Genomic DNA, 25217 nt, shown 5'->3' on the forward strand with positions numbered 1-25217 from the left:
CATGACCCAGCCCCCTACCTGGCATTACCTTGTTGAAATATGCAGGGGAATAGGATCCCAGGTTAGAGAGGGTGGTGATTCGTCTGGAGGGCTAATGTTGACATGGAACAGTTGTGCCAAATCAGCCTGTTTCTATGCTGAAAATCACATGCCTATATATTTTTGTTCATTGTGGCCATTACTGGCTATGCCAGCAATTATTGCTCATTGCTAGCTGCCCTTCAGAAGATGGTGGTGGTGAACTGCTTTATTGAATCATTGCAGTTCCATGAGCTGCAGGTAGACCCACAATGTTGCTGGGGAGCAAATTCCACTATGTTGTCTCGAGATACTGAAGGAATGGTGACATACTTCCAAGTCAGGACAGTAAGCGGCTCAGGAAAATGAACTTGCAGGCAATGGTGTTCCCGTGTATCTGCTGCCTTTGTCTTTCTAGATGGTTGTAGGTTTGAATGTGCTGTCTAAGGAGCTTTGGTGAAGTTTTGGCAGTGCATCTGGTAGATTAGACACACTTGCTACTGAACATCCAGGTTGGAAGGAGTACATATTTGAACATGTGGTGTCAATCAATCACACGTGGATGAACTACTTGGGGAGAATCATGGGAAAAATCACCCACTCAATAAGAAATACTCACCATGTTCATGACCTTCTTTCCGGCGTTGCCTCTCCTTTCGTGAGGAGACCACTGACTCTGTCTCCGTCTCATTGTCCAGGTTGTCCTGACTTCCGGCTGCATTGGCACTGTGTGAGGAAAGAAAATTAAAATCAATCCTACAGACCACCATGACTCAGAGGATTCCAAGCATTAAGAATGTCAGAAGCCTCATCTGGAGCACTGCGTACAGTTCTGGTCGCCCTGTTATAAAAAGGATATTATTAAACTGGAGAGGGGTCAGAAAAGATTTACCAGGATGTTGCTAGGAATGACGGTTTGAGATATAAAAATAGACTGGAAAGGCTGGGACTTCTTCACTGGAGCTTAGGAGATTGAGGGGGTGACCTTATAGAGGTTTGTAAAGTCATGAGGTGAATAGCAAAGAGTTTTTTTTCCCCTAGGGTTGGTGAGTTCGAACTAGGAGGTATATTTTTAAGGTGAGAGAGAAAAAAATTTAAAATGACATAGTGGTAACTTTTTTAGTGAAAGTGCTGAATGCAAGTACAGTTACAGTGTTTAAAAAACATTTGGCAAGCTCATGAATAGGAAAGGTTTGGAGAGATATGGGCCAGGTGCAAGCAGATGGGACAAGTTTAGTTTGGGAATATGGACTATTTGGACCAAAGAGTCTGTTCCCATGCTGTATGACTCTATGCTAATGTTTCTAGGCCAGTAATCCAGAGATCTGGACTTAACTCCAGGAACTTAGGTCTAAATCACATGGTAGAACTTGAATTTACTTATTAAATCTGGAATAAAAAGCCAGTTTCAACATTGGTGTCCATGAGACAAATCACTTATGGTTGGAAATACCCATCAGGTTCACTGATTTGCCATCCTTACACACTCTGACCTAAATATGACTCTGGACACACCATGACTTGGCCCAGAAAACCATTCAATGCAAAGGTCTTGCACAGCCAGTGGAAGATTTCTTAAAAATGCACCCGGCCTGTACAGTGTAGGATGCATGCTTTCACCAGTAGAACTCTCTGCAGAATTGGATATCTACTCTTCAAATTCTCTTTTTAAAAACATTACAGTACTCGTGGTGAAAAGAGTGACATTTATTAGACAGCTCTTTCAACCTCCTAGTGTTACCACTGGGCAGCATAAACACTCCAGAGCAGCTGATATCATTAGAAAAACTTGTTTAAAATGTGCTAAAGTAGTTGGCCCTTTGGTGCATTGGACCAAAGTTGTGGCATTGATTTTTATATTGAATGAGAGCTATTAGCACAGTTGACCAGACGGGTATCAGGAAGATCAGATTGTTGCAGCAGCAGTGCTGTACAATCCCAGATTTTGATTAGATTAGATTCCTTACAATGTGGAAACAGGTCTTTCGGCCCAACAAGTCCACACTGATCCTCCAAAGAGTAACCCACCCAGACCCATTTCTCCCTGACTAATGCAGCTAACACTACGGGCAATTTAGCATGGCCTATTCACCTGACCTGCACATCTTTGGGCTGTGGGTGGAAACCGGAGCGCCCGGAGGAAACCCATGCAGACACAGGGAGAATGTGCAAACTCTGAACCTGGGACCCTGGTGCTGTGAGGCAGCAGTGCTAACCACTGAGCCACCCTGCCACCCCAGTGACAGATATTGTCACAGATATTCCTCCACCTTCCCAATCTCACTCCACGGCCACCTGGAACAAGACTTCAAGTCTGCTCCACTTTCTTCAAATGATGATAAAGAATGGCCCTCAATTGGGAAAAGTAAATGATTAACCCTTTTTCCAGCTTTCTGCACTTTGATAATTTTAAAATTGTTCAATTTTTGCTTCCCTAAATCACTCCTGTGCTTGGCACTGTACCAAGTGCAGTACAGTAGTTGTTACTGCAGTGCTAATAAACTGATACTAACTTTTTTTTAAATAGGGGAACTATGATAGTTAACTTTACATTGATCCAATAATATAGGAACGCATATCACATTTGGTATATCACATACCCCTTTGGAAAGCCCAGTAAAGCCACTGTAGTCCTGTAGCAAAAGGTTTTTGCTGTCCTTTTATTCAGATTATGGTGGCTGAATTTTAATTAGCTTAATCAACTCAGGAGATCATGACAATCATTTTGGTGTATCACATTGCGCATCACGGGCGGAATGGCCCATTCCTGTGCTGGACAGCTCTATTCTATCACAAAACTCCAGCTGGGCTCCACAAAAACACATGCCAGACACACACAACTCACTCCAGTTGGCTGGATGGCTGGTTTGCAATGCAGAGTTCGGGTCCAATTCCCACACAGCTGAGGTTACCAATGGAGGATGGTCCTTCTCAACCTCTCCTCTTGCCGGAGGTGTGGTGACCCTCAGCTCAACTGCCACCAGTCCTATGGTCTGATAAAACTGTGGCGACTTTACCTTTTGGTAGATTTTTACAGGGAGAGGCAGTGTGGTTGTAGATAGGACGCTTCCTCTGGCTGGTAACTCTAGAACCTGGGATATAATCTCACAATTAGGGGAAGACTGAGATGAGGGAGCATATCTTCACCCTCAGATGGAGGTGAATCTTTGCAATTTGCAGAGGGCTGGGCAAGCTCAGTCATTGAGTAAGCTCAAGGCAGATTGATTTCTGGAGACTAATGACATTAAGATTTACAGAGTTAGTGCTAATAAATGGTACTAAGGAAATAATCGGCCAAGATGAAGAATGGTGGGACAGTCTGATGGGCTAAATGTTCTCCCCCATTCCTATACACTTCTGATATATATGTCCCTCAATGGTTGATCACATTTTATTAAACCAGATAATAGTTACCGGTAAACATTTATCGTGAAGGGAAGTTCTCTGTTCATTTTATTTTTCACCTAGTTACAGAATGTACGTGACACTGGCTGAGCCAACAATTATTGTCTATCCTTAGTTGACCTTGAGGGATGGTGGTGAGCTTTGTTTTTGAACTGCTCAGTCTATTTCAGTTCTGTTAAGGGTAGACATTCTAGAAATTTGAGCCAGCAATAGTGATGGAAGAGCAATATCCTTCCAAGTTAGGGTAGTGTTTAGCTTGGTGTTCTCACATATTTGCCACCCTTGTCCTCTAGAAGAATGAGCAGAGATCCATTTGAAGTATATAAGATGCTAAACGGCATTGACAAAGTAGATGTGGAGTGGATACTTCCCCTTGTGGGCCAAGGTAGAGCAACAGTCATAGTTTCAGGTGAAGGGGTGGCACATTTCAAACAGAGATGAGAAGGAATTACTTCTCTCAAAAAGTCATGAAACCATTGACTTCACTGCCCCAGAGTGCAGTGGACACCAGGATACGGAATTCATTTAAGGAGGAGATAGACCAATCCTTAATTAGCAAGGGATTATGGGTGGGGTAGGCAAGAAACGGAGGTAAAAGCAATGACTGCAGATGCTGGAAACCAGATTCTGGATCAGCGGTGCTGGAAGAGCACAGCAGTTCAGGCAGCATCCAAAGTGCAGGGAAATCGACGTTTCGGGCAAAAGCCCTTCATCAGGAAACTAGGCAAGAAACCGAGTTGAGGCAGAGATGAGATCAGCCATGATTGTATTAAATGACAGAGCAGGATTGAATTGCTTATTCTTGCTCCTAGATTTTAAGTTACATTTTTAAAAATTTGCTTGCAGTTTGTCAGAGCACAGCAGGTTAGGCAGCATCCAAGGAACAGGAAATTCGACGTTTCGGGCCAGAGCCCTTCATCAGGATGAAGGGCTCTGGCCCGAAACGTCGAATTTCCTGTTCCTTGGATGCTGCCTAACCTGCTGTGCTTTAACCAGCAACACATTTTCAGCTCTGATCTCCAGCATCTGCAGACCTCACTTTTTACTTGTAATTTGTCAGCCCAAGTCTAGATATTGTTCAGGTCTGGCTCCATTGAACATAGACTACTACAGTGTCTGAGGAGTTGCAAATGGTGCTGTACCTACAATCGTCAGCGAACATCCTTCATTCTGGTTTTATGATGGAGGGAAGGTGAGGACAGAACAGCACAGGAGCTGGCCCTTTGGCCCACCATGACTGTGCCAACCATGATGTCATTCTAAACCAACCTTATATGCTTGCACATGGTCTGTATCCCTCTATTCCCTTCCTGTTCAGATGTCTGTCTTAAACGTTGCTTTCATATCTGCTTCTATCACCTCCCCGGCAGCATGTGCCAGGCACCTAGTACTGTCTCTGCAAAAGACTTGCCTTGCACATCTCTTTTAACACTTTGCCCCTCTCACTTTAAACCTATGCCTGCTAATATTTGACATTTCTATCCTGGTAAAATGACTCTGCTTATCCATCCCTTTCATAATTTTATATCCTACAATCAGGTCACCCCTCAGCCTCCGACATTCTATTGAAAAAATTCCAAGTTTGTCAGATATCTTCATTTTGCTAATACATTCCATTCCAGGCATCATCCTGGTAAACCTCTTTTGTTCCCTTGCTAAAACTTGCATTTGCATCCCAAGATCCCTTTGTATGCCAATGTTCGTAAGGATACATTTCCAGTAAATGGCATGACACTTAGAAGCATTGAAGTTGAAGACGGGTGTGCCTAGGACACTAACCTGAGCAACTCTGAAACAGAAGTCTTGGAGCGGAGATAAATGACCTGAACCTCTCCAATTTAATATAATCCTTTCTATAACAGGGCAACCAGAAGTAGAGACAGTACTCCAGAACAGGCCTGTACAATCTCGACATGACATCGCAACTCTGATTTCAATGGTGTAAACATGCTAAATGCAGTCTTAACCACCCTGACTACCTGCAATGCAACTTTCAAAGAATTACGTACCCGAATTCCTAGGTCTCTGTTTTACAACACTAACCAGGGCCCTACAATTAACTATATAAGTCCTTCCCAGTGTTCCTTTTACCAAAACATCAATTATCCAAATTAACCTCATCTGCCACTCCTCAGCCCATTGGCCCAATTGATCAAGATTCCTTTGTCGTAATCAGTGATATCTTTCTTCACTGTCGACCACATCAACAATTTTGGTGTCATCTGCAAATGTACAAAACCATGCTTCCTATATTTCATCCAAATTGCTTATATAGATAACAAACAGTGGACCCAGCAACAATCCCTGTGGAACACCACTGGTCACAGGTCTCCAATCCGAAAAACGACCTTCCACCACTATCCTCAGTGTCTTACTGTCAAGCCAATTTTGTATCCAATTGGCAAGCACTCCCTAAATCCCATGTGATCTAACCTTATTGGAGGGTTTGAGTAATAAGGCTGGACAGCCTGGGACCTTTTTCACTGGTGCATAGGAGATTGAAGGGTGATCCTACATAGGTTCATAAAATCATAAGGGGCATAAATAAAGCAAGTAGGGTAGGGGAGTTCAAGACAAGGGGACATTTTTTTTTAAGGTGATAGGAGAAAGATTTAAAAGAGACTTGAGAGGCAACTTTTTCCTACAGAGGGTGGTTTGTATGTGGAAGACACTGCCTGCGGAAGTGATCGATGCAGGTACGCTGACAATATTTAAAGGACATTTGGACAGGTATGTGAATAGGAAAGGTTAGAGGGATATGGGCCAAATGCAGGCAAGTGGGACTAGCATGGACAAGAATGACCACAGGATCTGTTTCCATGCTCGATGACCCAATGATATTCAAAAACCAGAAACATCACCTTTTGTACCAGTCAGTGGAGGCTTTTCTCCCTGATTCCCATTGACTCCAGGTTTACTCAGGTTCCTTGATGTCACATTTGCATGTCAAATGGGGTCTTGAAGTCAGTGGCACTCACTCTCGCCTTACCTCTGGAATTCAGCTCTTTTGTCCATGCTTAAACCAAGACTGTAATGAATTCAGTAGATGAACAGTCATGGCAGAACCCTAACAGAGTGTCAGTGAGAAGGCTATTGCTAAGCAGAATAAACTGACGGGATTGTACTTGGCCAGATTCTATTCATTCTCCACTAACGTAATCAAAGAACTGTGGATGTTGGAAATCTGAAATAAAAACAGAAACTGCCAGACAGAGAGAAAGCAGAGTTAATGTTTTGAATTCAAACATTACCTTGAAACATTAATTTCACTTTCTCTCCAGAGCTCTGCTGACTTTCTCCAGTAATTTCTGCTTTTGCCCCACGTTTTGTGTATAGGATATAGCCCTGCAAGTTTCCACATTGTTGGACAGATGCTAGTGTTTTAGGTGTATTGGAACAGCAAGTTTTGAGAAGATTTGTAGCTCAGTTGAAGTTCGCTTGCTGAGCTGGAAGGTTCATTTTCAGACGGTTCGTCACCATACTAGGGAATATTGAATTGAATTGTATTTATTGTCACGTGTACCGAGGCACAGTGAAAAGCTTTGTCTTGTGAGCAATACGGGCAGATCACAGAGTTAAGCAGCATAGATAGTAAATAATAGGTAAACAGCAGCAAAAACAAAAACACAGGTACAGGCGAATGTTAAGAGTTTGAGAGTCCATTCAGTATTCTAACAACAGTAGGGTAGAAACTGTTGCGAAACGGGCTGGTGCGGGTGTTCAGGATTCTGTACCTTCTCCCCGATGATCGAAGTTGTAGAAAAGCATTGCGAGGGTGGGATGGATCTTTAAGAATGCTGACGGCCTTTCCTTGACAGCGGGCTTGTTAGACGGATTCTATAGATGGGAGGTTGGCCTTTGTGATTGTCTGGGCTGAGTTCACCACTCTCTGTAACTGTCTCCAATCTTGAATGGTACAATTGCCATACCAGGTAGTGATACATCCAGACAGGACGCGCTTGATGGTGCAACTATAAAAGTTGGCAAGGGTATTCGCTGTTATGCCAAATTTCCTCAGCTGCCTGGGGAAGAGGAGACATTGTTGGGCCTTTGTGATGTCATTTCCATATTCTTTTACTCAGAGGATTGCAAATGGCGTCCAATGTGTTTGTTGATACTGGTTGGAATACCATTCTTTTAGGTATTCTCATGTGTGTCGCTGCTTGGCTTGTCCAAGGATGGATGTGTTGTCCCAGTCGAAGTGGTGTCCTTCCTCATCTGTATGTAAGGACACCAGTGAGAGTGGGTCATGTCTTTTTGAGGCTAGTTGATGTTCATGTATCCTGGTGGCTAGTTTTCTGCCTGTTTGTCCAATGTACTGGAACAGCTTGGCCAGGACTGCAGCAAGTGCTGGAGCATAAGTCTTCAATGCTATTGTTGGAGTGTTGTCAGAGCCCATAGCCCTTTATAGTATTGAATGCATCCAACCACTACTAATTTCCTGTGGAGATGTATAAAACTGACAATTGAATGCTGGGAACCTCTGGAAGATGCCAAGATGGATCACCTATTTGGCACTCGTGGCTGAAGCTTGTTGCAAATGCTTCAAGCCTTATCTGTTGCATTGATGTGCTGGGATCACCCATTATCAAGGATGGGGAGTTTTTTCCAGGCACATTCTCTCATGTGATGTTTAATTATTAGATGTGGCAGGTCTGTTGAGCTTAATCCTGACCCATTAGTTGTGGAATTGCTTAGCTTTGCCTATCACTTGCTGCTTGATGAAGGGCTTATGCTCGAAACGTCGAATTCTCTATTCCTGAGATGCTGCCTAACCTGCTGTGCTTTGACCAGCAACACATTTGCAGCTGTGATCTCCAGCATCTGCAGACCTCATTTTTTACTGCTTATGCTGTTTGGCATGCAAGTGTTTCAGTTTTGTAGGAGAAAGTGAGGACTGCAGATGCTGGAGATCAGAGCTGAAAATGTGTTGCTGGAAAAGCACAGCAGGTCAGGCAGCATCCAAGGAGCAGGAGAATCGACGTTTAGGGCATGAGCCCTTCTTCAGGAATGAGCCCTTCTTCAGTTTTGTAGCTTTACCAGGTGTCATCTTTTGTTATAAAACCTTAAGTTATCTCGAGAAGGTGACTTAAAAGAAGTTTTGGGATTTACATCTTAATGAACTGAAATCTGAAACCCATTCTAAAAGATGGAATGGGTTAACAAAATCCAGGTTTGTTCAATATATTATTTCAGTTGCGTGACATTGTAATTGTTTGCAATAAATTCTGTGTCTTATGGTGTTATGCTCCGCAACCACCTGATAAAGGAGCAGTGCACCAAAAGCTAGTGCTTCCAATTAAACCTGTTGGACTATAACCTGGTGTCGTGTGATTTTTAACTTCATTCTTTACAAGGCAGCAAAGGTTAGTAACGCTGTGCGACTACAGGAGCATCACATCCAAACCTGATCGTACCCTCATTCAGCATTCACACAGGTTCAAGTCGAGGTCAAGTGATAATGACAAGAGTTGGTCCCCCTCATCTACAGCCCAGTAACACCAGCATTAGGGCTTGTGTCACAGTGGTAGTGTTCTTACCTCTGAGCCTGCAATCTTGTGTTCAGGTTCTATCTGCTATAGAGGTGTGTAATCACATCCCTGAACAGGTTATTTAGAAAATATCTAACACCAACATTGATCTTATGCATCTGAGCTGGAACCACGAATGGCATTCGACAAGCTCAGGAACAAATATAGAATAGAACTACCAGGCCCAAAACTCCCTTCAATTAGAAGGAGGCATTCCAGGAAGTTTTATTTTAAAAGCAGGAATAATGGAAATCTGGAATTCTTACCACCAAATATTTACACAATACCTAGACTAACCTTGGAGCAACTGTAGAATTTGTTAGAATACTTGGCTGTTGATTCACAGAGGAGTGAGCCAAATAAACATGGACAGATTTCAACAAAAGCCACAAATCTGCAGCCATCATTCCAAAGTACGTTGGCTTCTTGAACTGTGTCAGCTCACTGCCCCCTGGTGGAAGCAAATAGCGTTTCAGGAAACACTACAATGTCCAAACAAAACATTTGCACAATCTGTAAAAGACACGGTAGAGGGCACTTTACTCTGTATCTAAGATTGGGATACAACTACTGTTTGTTCGGGAGCATTATTATATTCCTAACGATCTGAATTAAGGAACTGAGGGCATTAGTGCTAAGTTTGCAAATGGCACAAAGGTAGGTGGACGGACAGTTATTGTTGACATTCTTTGTGATTCTTCCTTCCAACCCTTTATGAATGGTCTGCAAGCTCTTCAATAATTGACCATAACATCCTCTTCCAGCTGTGTGGAATTGTATTAATCTGGTTCCATTTCTTTCTCTCTAACCATAGCCAAATAATTACGTGCAATGCCATCCTGTCCTGTTCCTGCACCATTACATTTGGAATGTCCCTTGCATCCTCCTTGGCCCCTATTTGTCATTCATCTGTTACTCCTCAGTGACATCATCAGAAACCAGAATGCCAGGATCCACAACTGTGTTGAAGCCACTCAGCTCCACCTTTCTACCAACTCTCTTGACTCCTCCACTCTCTCAAAATTATCAGGCTGCCCAACTCTTCTTTAGGGCGGCACGGTGGCACAGTGGTTAGCACTGCTGCCTCACAGCGCCAGGGACCTGGGTTCAATTCCCGCCTCAGGCGACTGACTGTGTGGAGTTTGCACATTCTCCCCGTGTCTGCGTGGGTTTCCTCCGGGTGCTCTGGTTTCCTCCCACAGTCCAAAGATGTGCGGGTCAGGTGAATTGGCTGTGCTAAATTGCCCATAGTGTTAGGTAAGGGGTATATGTAGGGGTATGGGTGGGTTGCGCTTCGGCGGGTCGGTGTGGACTTGTTGGGCCGAAGGGCCTGTTTCCACACTAAGTCTAATCTAATCTAATCTAATCTTCGCACCAGTGCCAACATTACAATCGCCGATTTCCACCTCAATAATATCGCTGAATTCAGCACTTCTCATATGTTGCTGAAACTCTCTGTAACTTGAGACAAAACAATTCAGAGGTACTTATTGCTGGCTCCCACATTCTGAATTCTATCTAAGGCCAGTTGAATCCTCACTTTATTACAGCCTGAGTCCAAAGATAGACAAAACAGCTAACTTCAAGAAGTGAGATGAAAATGCCTGCCCTTGACAGTATGGTAACATTTGATGGGGTGTAGCTTCAAAGGACTCTGGCCAAACTGGAATCAATGGGAATCAGACTCATCACTAGTTAAAGTTATACCGGTCACAAATGAAGATGGTCCATGTCATCTCATTCTAGGACATCGGTGAAGGAATTTCCCAGCTCAGTCTTCTAAATCTAACCAATATGACCTGCTTCATCAACAGCCTTCCTTCAGCCTTATGGTCAGAAGTGGGGATGTTTGCTGATGATGTGCAATGTTCAGAATTACTCATGATTCCTCAGAGACAGAACACCTCTATTTCAAAATTCACATTCATTAAACTTATGAACTTAGCAATTCACACAATTCAGTTCAGGTTTAATGACATCACGTCAGACCAAACAGATGGCGTTGTCACAAGATTCCCCTCACACCCAGTTCTTGTTAACATCTTTGTCAATTTCCACAGGAAACACTTCTTCAAAAGAATGGCTCCTGACCTGCTGCTATTTGCATATTTCCAAAACGTAGATGACCCCCACTTTTTTATTCATTCACCAGCTGGGTGAAGCTAGGTTGGGCCGGCATTTATTGCCAACCTGAAGAAAGCGGCATTGAGCTGCCCCTTGAACCGCTGCAGTCCATTTTGTGCTGTTAAGGAGGGAGCTGCATTTGACTCCACAGCCTTGTGTAAGAATTCCCTCCACACTTTAATCCTGCACTCAAATTCACCTGGGAAATGAAACAGTTCAAAACCACCTTTTCATTCACAAGCTTACTGCAAAATCCAATGTAAACCATGCTTTCTATTACATCTGCCTTCAGTTGTCAATGTACATGGTGGGATTCTTACAGTTCCACATGCTATAAAAGTGGCCTTATTTGGATCATCTTATACAATCCTCAAGCCAACTGTTCACTGTGAAAGCTTGATGTTGAAATTGAGCACAGCAAATCTATTCTACAGAATTCTGGTTATCCCAGTCAGATCACTGCTGGCTGTATGGAGTTCACATTCAGAAATCAGTATAAGATTTCCAATACTGAATATTGCCCAGTCTACCACAGACAACTTGAGGAAGGTTGCAAAACTTTGAGCAACAGATGAAGTTGCTTTAATCTGCTGTCATGTGGCAGCAACATGAAGGAACCTGAGGTGAAATAGTAGTATCCCTACCACCGAGCCAGGAGACCCAGGTTCAATTCCCAGCTTCTCTGGAGGTGGGAAGTAACATTGCTGAACAGATTGACTAGAAAATAGTCAGCTTCACCACTAACAGGCTCTGCTAAAATGTCCAAAAGATGTTCTGCCTCCCACAACACTGAGTGATGTAGTGTGTAAATTTCAAAGCCAATGTGATGCCAGGAATATAGGCCACACGTCATAACTGGTGTATCATATCAGACAGCACATCTCTTTACCTGCTCACAGCACACAGTGTACTATCTGAAGTTGCAAAACTCAGAACATTCTATCTATCTGTTATGTATGCCCTTAAGAGGGCAGGTCAGGTGACCTGGAGGTGTGAGCTAGAAGGGCGGTCTAGCGGAGCTGAGAGAATGCACAATAACGTATTCCCTGCTCAGGTTTACCCTTCATTGACCTAGTATTCTAGTGAACCACAAATATAAGTATTCAGCATTAGATGTGAATCTACCATTTTCTGTGTTTACTGAACAATTCCAAACTGCTAAGAATTACACCAACAAACAATTCGAGAGCATCAGTCCGGCCCAATACATTCAGATGTAAGGCCTGTCCTCTGGAAACAGGAAGGACATGTTCAGGTATTGCACCTTTCTCGATTAAATAAGAACTTGACGACACCTGTTCCTCGGTGCATTCTAGACTGCAACACTTAACTAATCAGAATCCACTTGTTAAATAAACAGCATGTTATTTCTTTTACATCACGAATTGCTATTCCCTTTGAAATTTGACATTCTTGCATTGATCCTGATGACAAGGCAAAAGGCTTTGCGTGCCTGTGTTTTCAGCAATACTCCAGTTCTATAATACTAAGTGTGGCCTCAAGCTTTGACTTGACCTCCTGTTAAACAAAGCAGCCAGCAGACTGGCACCCTGTCCACCCTATTAAACATTCACTTCTTCCACTATTGATGCATAATGGCAGCACCGTGTGCTACTTAGAAGATGCACTGCAGTAACCCAACAAGACTCTGACTTCTACCATCTAAGATGACAGGGCAGCAGACTCATTGGAACTTGCATCACATGCCATCACACTATATTGCTGATCTTTTGCTATCACGGGTCAAAAAGTTGGATCTCCCTTCCGAACAATGTCGTGGTTCACCCTTTACTGGAAGGACCATTCAAGAAAGTGGCTCACCACCACCTTTTCAAAAGCAATTAGGGTTGGACAAAAAATGATGTTCAGTAATGTTTACGCCTCCTCAGTGAATAAGAAACAGATGCAGTGGTTTCCTTGACTGATTGATCAGACAACATCCAGGTAATCCATGGCTGTTTGATCAATCACTCCCCCACAATCAACCTCTTCATCCTGTGGGTCCACAGAGCTGCAGGTTCCATGCTCCGCACAAGGGAATAGCATTTAGTCCGAAGATAGGAGGTTTATCATTTTGTGAAGATGATGCCACAATGGTATTGATACTGGTCTAGGAATCCAGAGACGCTGGTAATGCTCTGGGTCCCAGGTACAAATTTAATGACAGCAGGTAAGGAAAATCAAATTGAAAACTGAACAGGAATTAAAAGTCTAATGATGACCATGAGAACATTGCCAGTTATTGTAAAAACCCAAATGGTTCAATAATAAGCTTTAGGAAAGGAATTCTCCATTTTTACCTGGTCTGGCCTGCACTTTACTCCAGATCACACCAATTTTGTTGATTTGTCCCCTGCAATGACCTAGCAAGGCATTCATGTGTATCAGCTGCTAAAAAGTCTCTAAAATGGAATGTAATTGGATAGACCATTGACTGAGACACTGGAAACAACCATGGCCATTCAGGTCTGTCAATTCTGCACAGTTCTCCTTACTAACTTCTGGGGGCTTGTGCCACTATCAGCACAGCCTTATCACAAACTAGTCAAGCAACAACCCAACACAGTACAATACCTTGCACACAATGTCCCAGTTAACACCATCACCTCACCTCTCTTACCAGCAGGACAGACACAGCAGAGACACTGAACACCACTGGAGGAAACATTGAGGGTGGCAAGGGCCCAGAAAATACTCCTTGGGTGGGGGTGGGGTGCTTCATTGTCTAACAGTAGGAGTGACTCAGCAGCAACACTTCTGACTGAGCTGCTCAGGTCCAGAAAGACATAACAGCTAGACTGGGTCTGCAACAGGTGATAAAAAACCAATAAAAGAAAAGGAAGCTTACTTCCTCATCACCAATGTTTGCGATAGTTGCATCTGTCCATGATAATATTGGTAAAAGAGACCACCACATTCTCCTTATGAAGTCAAAGTTCTGCCTTCACATTGTGGCACTATCACTAGGCACACCTAAAAAAACTGAGGTGTTAACCTGGTACAGCTACTAAACAAGACTACTTGTGAGCCAAATAGCAAACGATAGAAACAGCTCAGCAATCCCACACAAATGGATCAGATGTTCGGCCTGCAATCCTGCCATATCCATTCATGAATTGTGGTGGACTAAAACGATTCATCAGCAGAGGTACTTCCACAGAAATCCCTACTCACAATGAGGGAGAAGCCCACCATATCAGAGCAAAGAATAAGGCTGGAGCATTCGCAACAACCTTTAGAGTGGATGATCTATCTCAGCCTTCTCCAGTATCACAGATACCAGTCTTCAGCCAACTCAATTCAATCCACGTGATATCAGGAAATGGCTGTAGGTAAGAGATATTGCAAAGACTAAGGCACCTGACAACATTCCAGCAGTAGTACTGAAGACTTGTGCTCCAGAACATCCACACCCCAAGCCTGTACAGTATTCCAGTACAGATGCAACATTGGCATCTACTCGAAAATGTGGAAAACTGCCTGCAATCAAAAAGCAGGACAAATCCAACTACACAGCTTACCAGCCCATCAATTTACTAGTGATCATCAGTAACATGATGGAAGGCGTCATCAACAATATCAATCAGCATTTGCTTAGCAATAGCCTGCTCACTAATGCTCAGTTTGGGTTATGCTAGGACCATGGGTTATATTCCTGACCCCATTATAGTTTTATTCAAATATGAACAGAAGAACTGAATTCCAGAGAGAACATGAGAGTGACTGACCTTGACATCCAGGCCTCAGTTGACTGAGTGAAACATCAATGAATCCCAGCAAAACTAGAGTCAATGTGAATTAGAAAAAAATTGGCCGCTGGTTGGAGTCATATCTGACAGAAGGAAGATGGTTGTGGTTGTTGGAGGTCTTAGCTCCAGGACATCTCTGCAGGATTCTTTTAGGGAGAACCCAAAGGCATTTTACTCATATGTGAGGAATAAGAGAATGATCAGGGAGAAGGTAGGGCCAATCAGGGATAGCTTAGGGAACTTATGCGTGGAGTCTGAGCAGATAGGGGAAGCCCTAAATGAGTTTTTTGCTTCGGTTTTCACGAAGGAAAGGGACCTTGTTGTGAATGAGAATTTTGAGGAGCTGGGACACAGTCTTGACCAGATCAAGATTGATGAAGTTGATGTGCTGGAAGTTTTGGCAAACATTATGATTGATAAGTCCCCAGGCCCAGACCAAATTTATCCTAGACCGTTCCGGGAAATGAGAAAGGAGATTGCTAAGCCACTGGTGAAGATCTTTGCATCCTCACTCTCCATGGGAGTTGTACCGGAGGATTGGAAGGAGGCGAATGTTGTTCCTCTTTTCAAGAAGGGGAACAGGGAAATCCCTGGCAATTGCAGGCCAGTCAGTCTTACGTCTGTAGTTAGCAAAGTTTTGGAAAGAATTTTGAGGTATAGGATTTATGACTATTTGGAAAAGTACAGCGTGATTAAAGGCAGTCAGCATGGCTTTGAGGGGGCAGGTCATGCCTCACAAATCTTGCTGAGTTCTTCAAGGAAGTGACAAGACATGTCATCGAAGGTCGAGCAGTGGATGCGGTGTATATGGACTTCAACAAGGCATTTGATGAGGTTCCCCATGCTGGGCTCATTCATAAAGTCAGGAAGTATGGGACACAGGGAGATTTGGTTATCTGGATTCAGAATTGGTTGGCTGACAGAAGGCAGAGTGGTTGCAGATGGAAAATATTCTGCCTGGAGGTCAGTGTTGAGTGGGGTCCCTCAGGGTTCTGTTCTTGGGCCTTTGCTCTTTGTAGTTTTTATAAATGACTTGGATGAGGAGGGTGAGGGGTGGGTTAGTAAATTTGCAGATGACACAAAGGTTAGAGGTGTCGATAGTATCGAGGGCTACTGCAGGCTGCAGTGCGACAGACAGGATGCAGAGCTGGGCTGCGAAATGGCAGATGGAGTTCAACCTGGATAAATGCGAAGTGATGCATTTTAGAAGGTCGAACTCGAATGCTGAATATAGGATTAAAGACAGGATTCTTGGCAGTGTGGAGGAACAGAGGGATCTTGGTGTTCAAGTACATAGATCTCTCAAAGTTGCCACCCAGTTGGATAGGGTTGTTAAGAAAGCATATTGTGTTTTGGCTTTCATCAACAGGGGGATCGAGTTTAAGAGCCGCGAGGTTTTGCTACAGCTCTACAAGTCCCTGGTGAGACCACACTTGGAATATTGTGTCCAGTTCTGGTCGCCTCCTATAGGAAAGATACAGAGGCTTTGAAGAGGGTGCAAAGAAGGTTTACCAGGATGCTGCCTGGACTGGAGGGCTTGCCTTATGCAGAGAGGTTGACCAAGCTCGGACGTTTCTCTCTAGAGAGAAGGAGGAAGAGAGGAGACCTGATCGAGGTATACAAAATAATGAGAGGAATAGATAGAGTCAATAGCCAGAGACTTTTCCCCAGGGCAGGATTGACTGGTGTGAGGGGTCATAGTTTTAAGATATTAGGAGAAATGTATAGAGGTGACGTCAGAGGTAGGTTATTTATGCAGAGAGTTGTGAGTGCATGGAATGTGTTGCCAGCTGAGGTGGTGGAAGCAGAACCATTGGGGATATTTAAGCGACTGCTGGACATGCACATGGATAGCAGTGAGTTGAGGGGTGCATAGGTTAAGTTATTTTATTTTACATTAGGATTAATTCTCAGCACAACATCATAGGCCAAAAGGCCTGTTCTGCACTGTACTTTTCTATGTTCTATGTTTTAGGAGTTCGTTAGGGTAGTGACGTAGTCCCAACATCTTCAGCTGCTTCATCAATGACCTTCGTTCTATCATAAGATCAGAAGTGATGATGTTCACTGATGATTGTACAATGAAGCAGTCCATGTCAAAATGCAGCAAAACCAGCACAATATCCAAGCTTCGGCTGACAACTGACAAGTAATAGTTGTGCCACAAAAGTGCTAAGCAATGACCATCTCCAACAGGGGAGAACCTAACTTCATCCTCTGACATTCAATCAATACATTCCCTACCACTAACATCTTGGGGTGTACCACTGAACAGAAGCTGAACATATCTAGCTACTTAATCAAAAATCCATTATGGGGTGTGCATGTTGCTGTCTAGGCCCGCATTAATTCACCTCACAATTTGCCCAGAGGGCAGTTAAGAGTCAGCTATACTCCTGTGGATCTGGTGTCACATGCCAGCCAGACTTGCTATGGATAGCAGATTTCCTTGCTTAGAGGACATTAATGAAACAGATGGGCTTTTGCAACAGTGATTACACAGTGGCCAGTGGCTAGCATTTTATTCCAGATTTTTATTGAATTCAAATTTCACCATTTGCTATGGTGAGATCTGAACCCATGTCACCAGAAGATTAAACTAGGACTGCTAATTACTAATCCAGTAACATTAATGCTACATTACCAACTCTCCAGGAATTGGTGGCATTGTGGTAATCTATAAATACTATGGCTACAAGAGTAGGCGAGAGCTAGAAATCCTGCAATGTGTAACTCACCCCCTGACTCCCCAGGGCCTGCCCATCATCTACAAGGCACAACTCAGGAGTGTGATGGAATACTCCCCACTTGCCTGGAAGAGTGCAGTTCCAACAACATTCAAAAAGCTTGACACTATCCAGAACAAAACAGCCCACTTGACTTACACTACATTCACAAACATTCAGTCCCTCCACCAGTGATGCACATTTGCAGCAGTGTGCACCATTTACAAGGTGCATTACAAATTTACCAAGTCTACTAAGATAGCACCTTCAAACCCCCAATTGGTATCATCGAGAAGGACAGGGGAGCAGATGTATGGGAACACCACCACCTACAAGTTCCCCTCCAGTCCACACACCATCTTGACTTGGAAATATATTGCTGTTCCTTCAGTGTCGCTGGGTTAAATTCTGGAACTCCTTCCCTCACAACATCATGGGTCTACCTACATCAAATAGATTTCAGTGGTTCAAGCAGACAGCACACCACTGTTGTAAGTTAGGGATGAGCAATAAATTCCTAGGCAGCAATGCCCACATTCCACAAGGGAATAATTTTTAAAAAGACTGCAAGGACGAGAACATTTTCACACATTCAGTTGGATGTGGCTTGTTCAAAGTCTCTGCTGTGCTTTGATTTTATGGAATCATGGAGCAGTGGTAACACAAAAGGAGACCTTTTAGATCACTGTGTTCACTTGGGTTTCCTGCATCAGTAATTCAGTGAGTGCAACGCCCAATCTTATTCTTGCAGCAAACTGTTCCTCTTTGGGTAATGATCCAATTTCCTCTTGAAACCACAACTAAATCTGCCTCCACCACAATCTGTGGCACCACATTCCAGCATTGTTTTTTATTTAACCAACCTGTTTGGACCTGTACCTACACCGAATGGACTACCATGGGTTCAAAAAGGAAGCTCAACACTACCCTCTCCAGGACATTTACAGATGCTTACATCGGGAATTGTTAAAGAAATTATCTAGATTCTAACTACTTCCTATGTAAGGCTGGGTACATTCCAGTCTGAGATCAATAGATTTTTGAGCATTAATGAAATCAGGAAACACAGAGATGGCCAGAAGAGTGGAATAGATGTAGAAGATGGACCACAAGGTACTGAATGGCAGAGCAGGCTCAAGGTGGCCTAAGGGCCAATTCTATTTTATCGATTCTATCCCACATCCTTTTGTTTTGTGCCTAACATAGGAGCCATGTGTTCAGCTGCAAACTCACCATCCCCCCCACAGTGGAGAGAGTTAGCTCCGCCAGTAACATAATAAGATAAATGTCGTGTTTGGAATTCAGGCACAATGCATCTTCTGCAGCAGGACCACGTTCTCTCTAATCCGATAATGACTGGGATAAACTGGCCAGCAAGCAGAACAGCAAATTCCTCGAGCCCAGTCCACAATTACAGCGGAGGCTGTGGTGGTGGGGGTGGAATAAGGCGGTGATGGTTACCATAGCAGCACAAAGAAAAGAAACAAGAGCAAAAGGGAGCATTTCCAATTCTTCCCACTGTGTTTCTATTTGAAGAAATTATTCAGCATTGCCATTGAACTGAGGGAAGCTGCTAGAGATCTCCAATGCCCACAATCACAGACAGGCTAGCTCACCTTTCACCCCATCAAATCAGGGTATTCCATCCTACTATTGTCTGGTACCTTCACTCTACGAGCTCTGGGAATGGGCTTGGGGGTGGAATATAAGGGGTTTGGGAGGTTCACTTCCAACCACACATCTCAATATGCTGCAAAGGCATCTCAATCTTGAAGACGGTCATACAGTCTTAAAGCACAGAAGACAGCCATTCAGCCCAAAGTGCCTGTCCTAGCCCTTTGAATAAGCTATCTAATTAATTTCATTTCTGTCCTTTCCTTCCAGCCTTGTAATTTCTTTCTCTTCAACAATTTACCCCAATCCCTTGTGAGAGTTACAGTTTCTTTTGAAAATGTGATGGTATTATCAATGACATGGGTACTTTTTAGGAAACTCGCTTTACCCGGATTGTTCATTTATGATTGGGCAACTTTGCCCAACAAAAACCCATCCAACAAAATCACAAAACCCTTGTATGACACTCAGAACCCAAAGTGTTTTGCAGGAGAAAAGCCGACATCTCCACTGCCCTTTGTGTGAATAAAGTATTCTCTGATTTCCCTCCTGAATAGCTTAGTTTTCATCTTTTGGTTTACATTCTCATGTTTTCAATTCCTTCTACACTTTCTTTGGAAGTACAATATCGAGTCGTTTAAATATTTTAGACTCCTCTCTCAGATAACCACCCTGGAAACAAGTGATGCCTCGTTCTTAGGTGATTAAATAATAAATCTCTCAAGCCCCTCTGCAGGATTAACCTGGTAATTACGATCTGGCCACTGAAGCTTTCCTTCACTCAAGCTTTATCTCTAGGACAGGGGAAGTGTTACTGGGGGAGCTCTCAGGATTAATCATATATACAGCCAATAGACATGTGCTTCTTTTCAAAAAAAAATAGTTGCGGCATGTGGGTGTCGCTGGCTAGGCTAATTTATTGCTAATCTGTAATTACCCAGACGCAGCTAAGAGTGAGTCACATTGTTGACACTGGGCGACTGCTTTCAGAACACCTATGCTCTGTCCCTAAACATGAACCTGAGCTTCTAGTTGCCTACCACATCAACAAACTACCGTGTTCCCTGGCCAATATCTCTGTCGCCAGCCCTGCTGCAGTACTCCAGCAAGGCTCAATGCAAGCGGGAAGAACAAATCTCATTTTCCACCTTGGAACCCTGTAGCCTTCGGGTCTCAATATCGAGTTCAATAATGTTAAGGTCTGGACACCTCCTTCCATGCCACTGTCTCCCTGATAGGACTACAGTGATCATTTATACACCCAATATACACACTTGTAAGAACTAACAACCTGCGTTTATATAGTGTTTTGATCACAGCAAAATATCTCAAGGCACATGATCAGTGTGTTATCAGACTCCATACTTTGGAAGGACATACTGGCCTTGGAAGGAGCACAGAGCAAACATCTCCAAATAATACATGAATCCTGAGGTTAAATTACAAATGATTCTCAGGTGATGATTGTGTTCCCTAGAATTTAATACATTGTGAGCAACAATGTGTAACTTTAAATTTAATTTATCTTTTGTGTTAAGAATAGGGGGAAACACAGTTTTGTTTCATTTTTGAGTTATTCTCGGTACTGAGAAGTCTAGAGGCTTGTATGTATACACTTATTTTTCATGAGATTTCACATCACTTGTGGGAAACAGGTGGGATTGCTGGTTTAGTTCATTTAAAAATGTTTAAACAAAAACTGCTGTTACCCAGTGACAGGGATCCAGGGATACAACAAACTAAAAAAATCCAGAAGTCAGTGTGTGTGTGTGAGAGAGAGAGAGAGAGAGAGAGAGAGAGAGAGAGAGAAATGTATACATGTGTGTGTGTGAGAGAGAGCAAGAGAGAGAGAGAGTGAGAGAGAGCAAGAGAGAGTATGTGAGAGACAGACAGACAGAGCCAGGGAGTGGAGACCGCAGGGTTGAACTCTCCAGTACGAAATCCTAAAACACTGCTGAAAACTAAGTTTAGGGAGCTGATGTGTTTTCTCCCAAAAGTGACTTTTAGTTTGCAGTTTGTTTTGTGTGCTTCAGGGAGAGACATCAGCTGAAGAAAAGCATCAACGAAATGCACAGGAAATTAAAGGAAGGAAATCAGCTGTAGCTGTGCCAGCCTTCATAAGAAGCCTTAATGGGAAGATAATGGTGAATCTTCACTGGGGTTTGGCGATTGTAAACTTACTTCTGGGTAAAAAGAAATAATGAAAGTTTGAACCCTTTCTGATGTTTGTAATAAAAACGCACTTTTTTTTTGTCTAGTGTTATAGGTTGTATTCCTTTTAATAAAACACATTATTCTTCATATTAAAAGTACACTCACAGACTGTTGTAATTGGTTTCTGTGGCTGACTTTCATAGCTTAAAATAAACAAAACATTATGCCATCAAGCCAAATTTTAATCTGGGATCTTATTTGTCTAGTGTTAACATCGACTTGGATTGTAGCAAGGCTAACAAATGTTGATTTTAAGCTTGCATAAAAGTGTAGACATTAATGGCAAGAGCAGTATTTGTTACCTATCACTTGAACTGAATGGCTTCCTAGGTAATTTCAGAGGGAAGCTGAGAGTCAACCACATCATTGTGGGTTTGAAACCACAGATAGAATTGACCAAATAAGGACCAGACATTTCCTTACCAAAAAGGCACGAGTGAATCAGATGTTTTTTTTTAAGAAATGACAAACAATTAGAGGGAGGAAACTCAGTGATGGCAATGGTATTTAAATCAAAGGGTGCTGGTTTGAGAGGGCACTCAGCTCTTTGAACCCCAAACAGGAACTTTATTCTATCAAATGTCAACAACCACTTACTTTTTGAAGGTAAGTGCAAGAAGAGCACAAGTCCTAATTGTTAATGCAGACCCGCCTGGTATACTTACTGGAAGGAGGGTGGCCGTGAATCTCCAATGCCTCCCGTCCGCTCAATGGGGGGAGGCAGATCCGACTGGCTGTCTGCACACGTGGATCCAGTATCTGAGTGGGAACCTTCTGCAGACACCAACTGGAATGCAAGAATAAAACTGGCATTAAACCAATCAGCAATAACTTACACTTTACTGCAATTCTTTTTGCGCAGTGATCAAGCTAAAGGGCTTCACAGAGAGAAAGTGGACATTGAGCTGCATTCGGGAGGAAAGGAAACAAATAAGAGAAACAAAAGTTTAAAGATTTTATAAAGTATGCAAAATTTCCCTATTTATCCGACTCAGTTACCTAACAGAAAGAAAAGACCAGGTTTCTGTACTCAACAACAATAATTATGTATTACAAGTAATTAGACTCCAGCTGCAGAAAAGCAGGTATAACTGCTGGCATCTACTAATACAATCTGTAATCCTTTGCTAAATCCTCCCTCCTCCACCTCCCACCCCCTCACACACACAACTAGGGTAGAATCAGTAATGGTAGAGAGGAAAAATAGGAAAGATAGTTCATCAGACTTTTCCCCAAATTTAGTTGTTAAATGATCTTTATGACTCTGCTGGACAGCAGATTGCTTCAGACACCTTTCTCCTGACATTTCCATTGGTTTGGAAGAGACAGAGGTGGCTAGTTCACTTATACAAAGTCCCTGACTTATCAGTTAAAACTCAAAGCTTATAACAACTCTTCCAAGAAGGATAAAGTGGGTTCCTTCAGGTTGATGATGAGTTCTAACTGTAGAAATCAGAGACACTGCTCCCATGCTGGGGATGAACTGTACTTTTCTCTCTCTCTCTCTCTCTCTCTCTGCAGTTTGTTCCCAGTTCCAAGCTATTTGGTTACCAGAGAACCAATCACATCTGTTAGCAGGCAAAAAGATCTCTGTCACTGATAACTGGTCACTCATCTATAAACCAAACAATTTATGATTGCCAGCGAAAGCTACTTTGGTACACTCTCTCGGCTCCAAACAGTCCGCAAATCAGACTTCACTTACTGCTTGTTCCAACAGTTAATCAAAATGCTTACCATGGATGTCAGCTTACTTGCTTTCCAAAACTGCAGTCACCCTTTTATACACCGGTTTTAAAACAGTTCTTTCTCATTTCAGTCCGCAGTTTTTAAAAACACAAAAATAACAAGATAAGGTCCTTACAGTAATTATCATTAATGCAATAAAATATCCTCCAGCACAGACACACAAAGGTAGCGGTGTGTACTGTCTGCAAGATGCTACTTTTTATTAAAGTAGTCTGGAGGATAAATGGCACAGTCCTTCATAAAAATGACAAAGGCACAAATGGGACAACTGCTCTCTTTTTGTTGTTGCCCGATTGCAGACAGCATTCATAAATTCTTACGTAAGACCATTCAGCCTGTCAAGTCCAATAATAATGGCTGATCTGCATCTTAACCCCAGCTAACTGCCTTGATTCTCTAAACCTTTTGCCAAGAAAAAATTCACACCATTGTCTTAGGTATAAAGGCTGGAGACCGGATCCAGTTCGTAGTTCATGACATAAATGTCACTGTACACAGCATTATCAAACCAGAATTCTTCCATGAGATCCTCTGTGACCCACAGTCTGAACTGCAGAGAGACCCTGAACTTCAACCACCTTCTAGCTGTGGAGCTCAGGGAGGGTGCTATCATGTAAGGGTAATACACCCTGGAGCACTCTTGCTGTGATCTCTTGGCATTGCACATCACTGCATATAAATACCACAGTACGGGCAATTTTAGAACAATCTGGAATGGACACGAAGGTGCACACTGGAAAATTTGATTTGATTTGATTTATTATTGTCATATGTACCAAGATACAGTGAAAAGTGTTGTTTTGCGTGCTAACCAGACAAATCAAAAGATGTGCAGTTCAGGTGAATTGGCCATGCTAAATTGCCCATAGTGTTGAGGGATATGTAAGTTAGGTGCATTAGTCAGGGGTAGGTGTAGAGTAATGGGGAATGGGTTTGGGTGGGATACTCTTCGGAGGGTCAGTGTGGACTCATTGGGCCGAAGGGCCTGTTTCCACACTGCAAGGATTCAACTATTCTATCAAATCATATTTTATCAGGATACCACACAGTGCAAAATATAGTGTTAAAACTACAGAGGAGGTGCAAAGAAAGATCAACTCTAAGAGATGAGAGGTCCATTCATAAGGCTGATAATGTTAGGAAAGAAGCTGTTCTTAGTTCTGTTAGTATATGTTTTCAAGCTTTTGCATCTTCTGCCCAATGGAAGAGTGCGGACGAAAGTACAACCAGGGAGGGAGAGGTCTTTGATTACGTTGGTTGCTTTCCCGAGGCTGCAGGAAGTGTACACTGAGTCAATGGATGGAAGGTTGGTTTGTGATAGACTGGGCTACATTCACTACTCTCTGTAATTTCTGCAGTCTTGAGCAAATCAGTTGCCATACCACACTGTGATGCATCCAGATAGGATGCTTTCTATGGTGCATCTATAAAAATTGGTATGTAGACTGTCATTATAATATACAATTCTCTAGAAGACAGACATGGACATGAATACGAACATATGGAAGAGAAAGATAAGTTATTACCCAGAGTAACTATCTGTCAGAGTTTGGTATAAGGTTACCCTACATAACAATCTTTAGTGTGAATGTCATTCTGGAGACATGGTTATAAGGAGATCAAAGTTGGGAACTAAGTATTCAGGGGTTGTGACTTTTCACAAGGACAGGCAGACAGGGAATAGCTTTGATAGCATGAGATGGAATGAGCATGGTAGCAAGAAACAATCTAGGATCAGATGATATAGAATCCATATAGGCACAGGTAAGAAATAACAATTGAAAGCAGACACTGGTGGAAGTAGTCTGTAGGCCTCCGAACATTAGTCAGTCCATAGGACAGAAAATAAAACATTAGATAATGAGGGAATGTTAAAAAAAACGTCATTACACTAATCATGAGTGATTTTAATCGTTTTGTAGATAGGGTAAATTGAATTGTCAAAGGAAGCCATAAGAAAGTAATCAGGACAGTTTCTGCGAACAATATGTTGTGGATCCAACCAGAGACCTGGGCTATTTTGGATCTGGTAATGAATGATGAATTAGGTTTAATAAATGATCTCAGAGAAAGGGATCTCCAGGGAA

At 42.8% G+C, this 25217-nt stretch overlaps 1 protein-coding gene across 1 annotated transcript in view; it reads right to left on the reverse strand.

The window, feature by feature from the left end:
* The window catches only part of LOC132821800 (segment polarity protein dishevelled homolog DVL-3), a 121857-nt gene that overhangs the window by 63363 nt on the left and 33277 nt on the right, over positions 1-25217 (reverse strand). Inside the window, exons 3-4 of the mRNA XM_060834604.1 lie at positions 22047-22168; positions 638-744 (exon numbers count right to left, since the gene is read on the reverse strand). Coding sequence (XP_060690587.1) covers positions 638-744; positions 22047-22168 — 229 coding nt within the window. The remainder of the gene's footprint in view (positions 1-637; positions 745-22046; positions 22169-25217) is intronic.

Source organism: Hemiscyllium ocellatum, chromosome 13, assembly GCF_020745735.1.
Source record: "Hemiscyllium ocellatum isolate sHemOce1 chromosome 13, sHemOce1.pat.X.cur, whole genome shotgun sequence".
Classification (NCBI taxonomy): Eukaryota; Metazoa; Chordata; class Chondrichthyes; order Orectolobiformes; family Hemiscylliidae; genus Hemiscyllium; species Hemiscyllium ocellatum.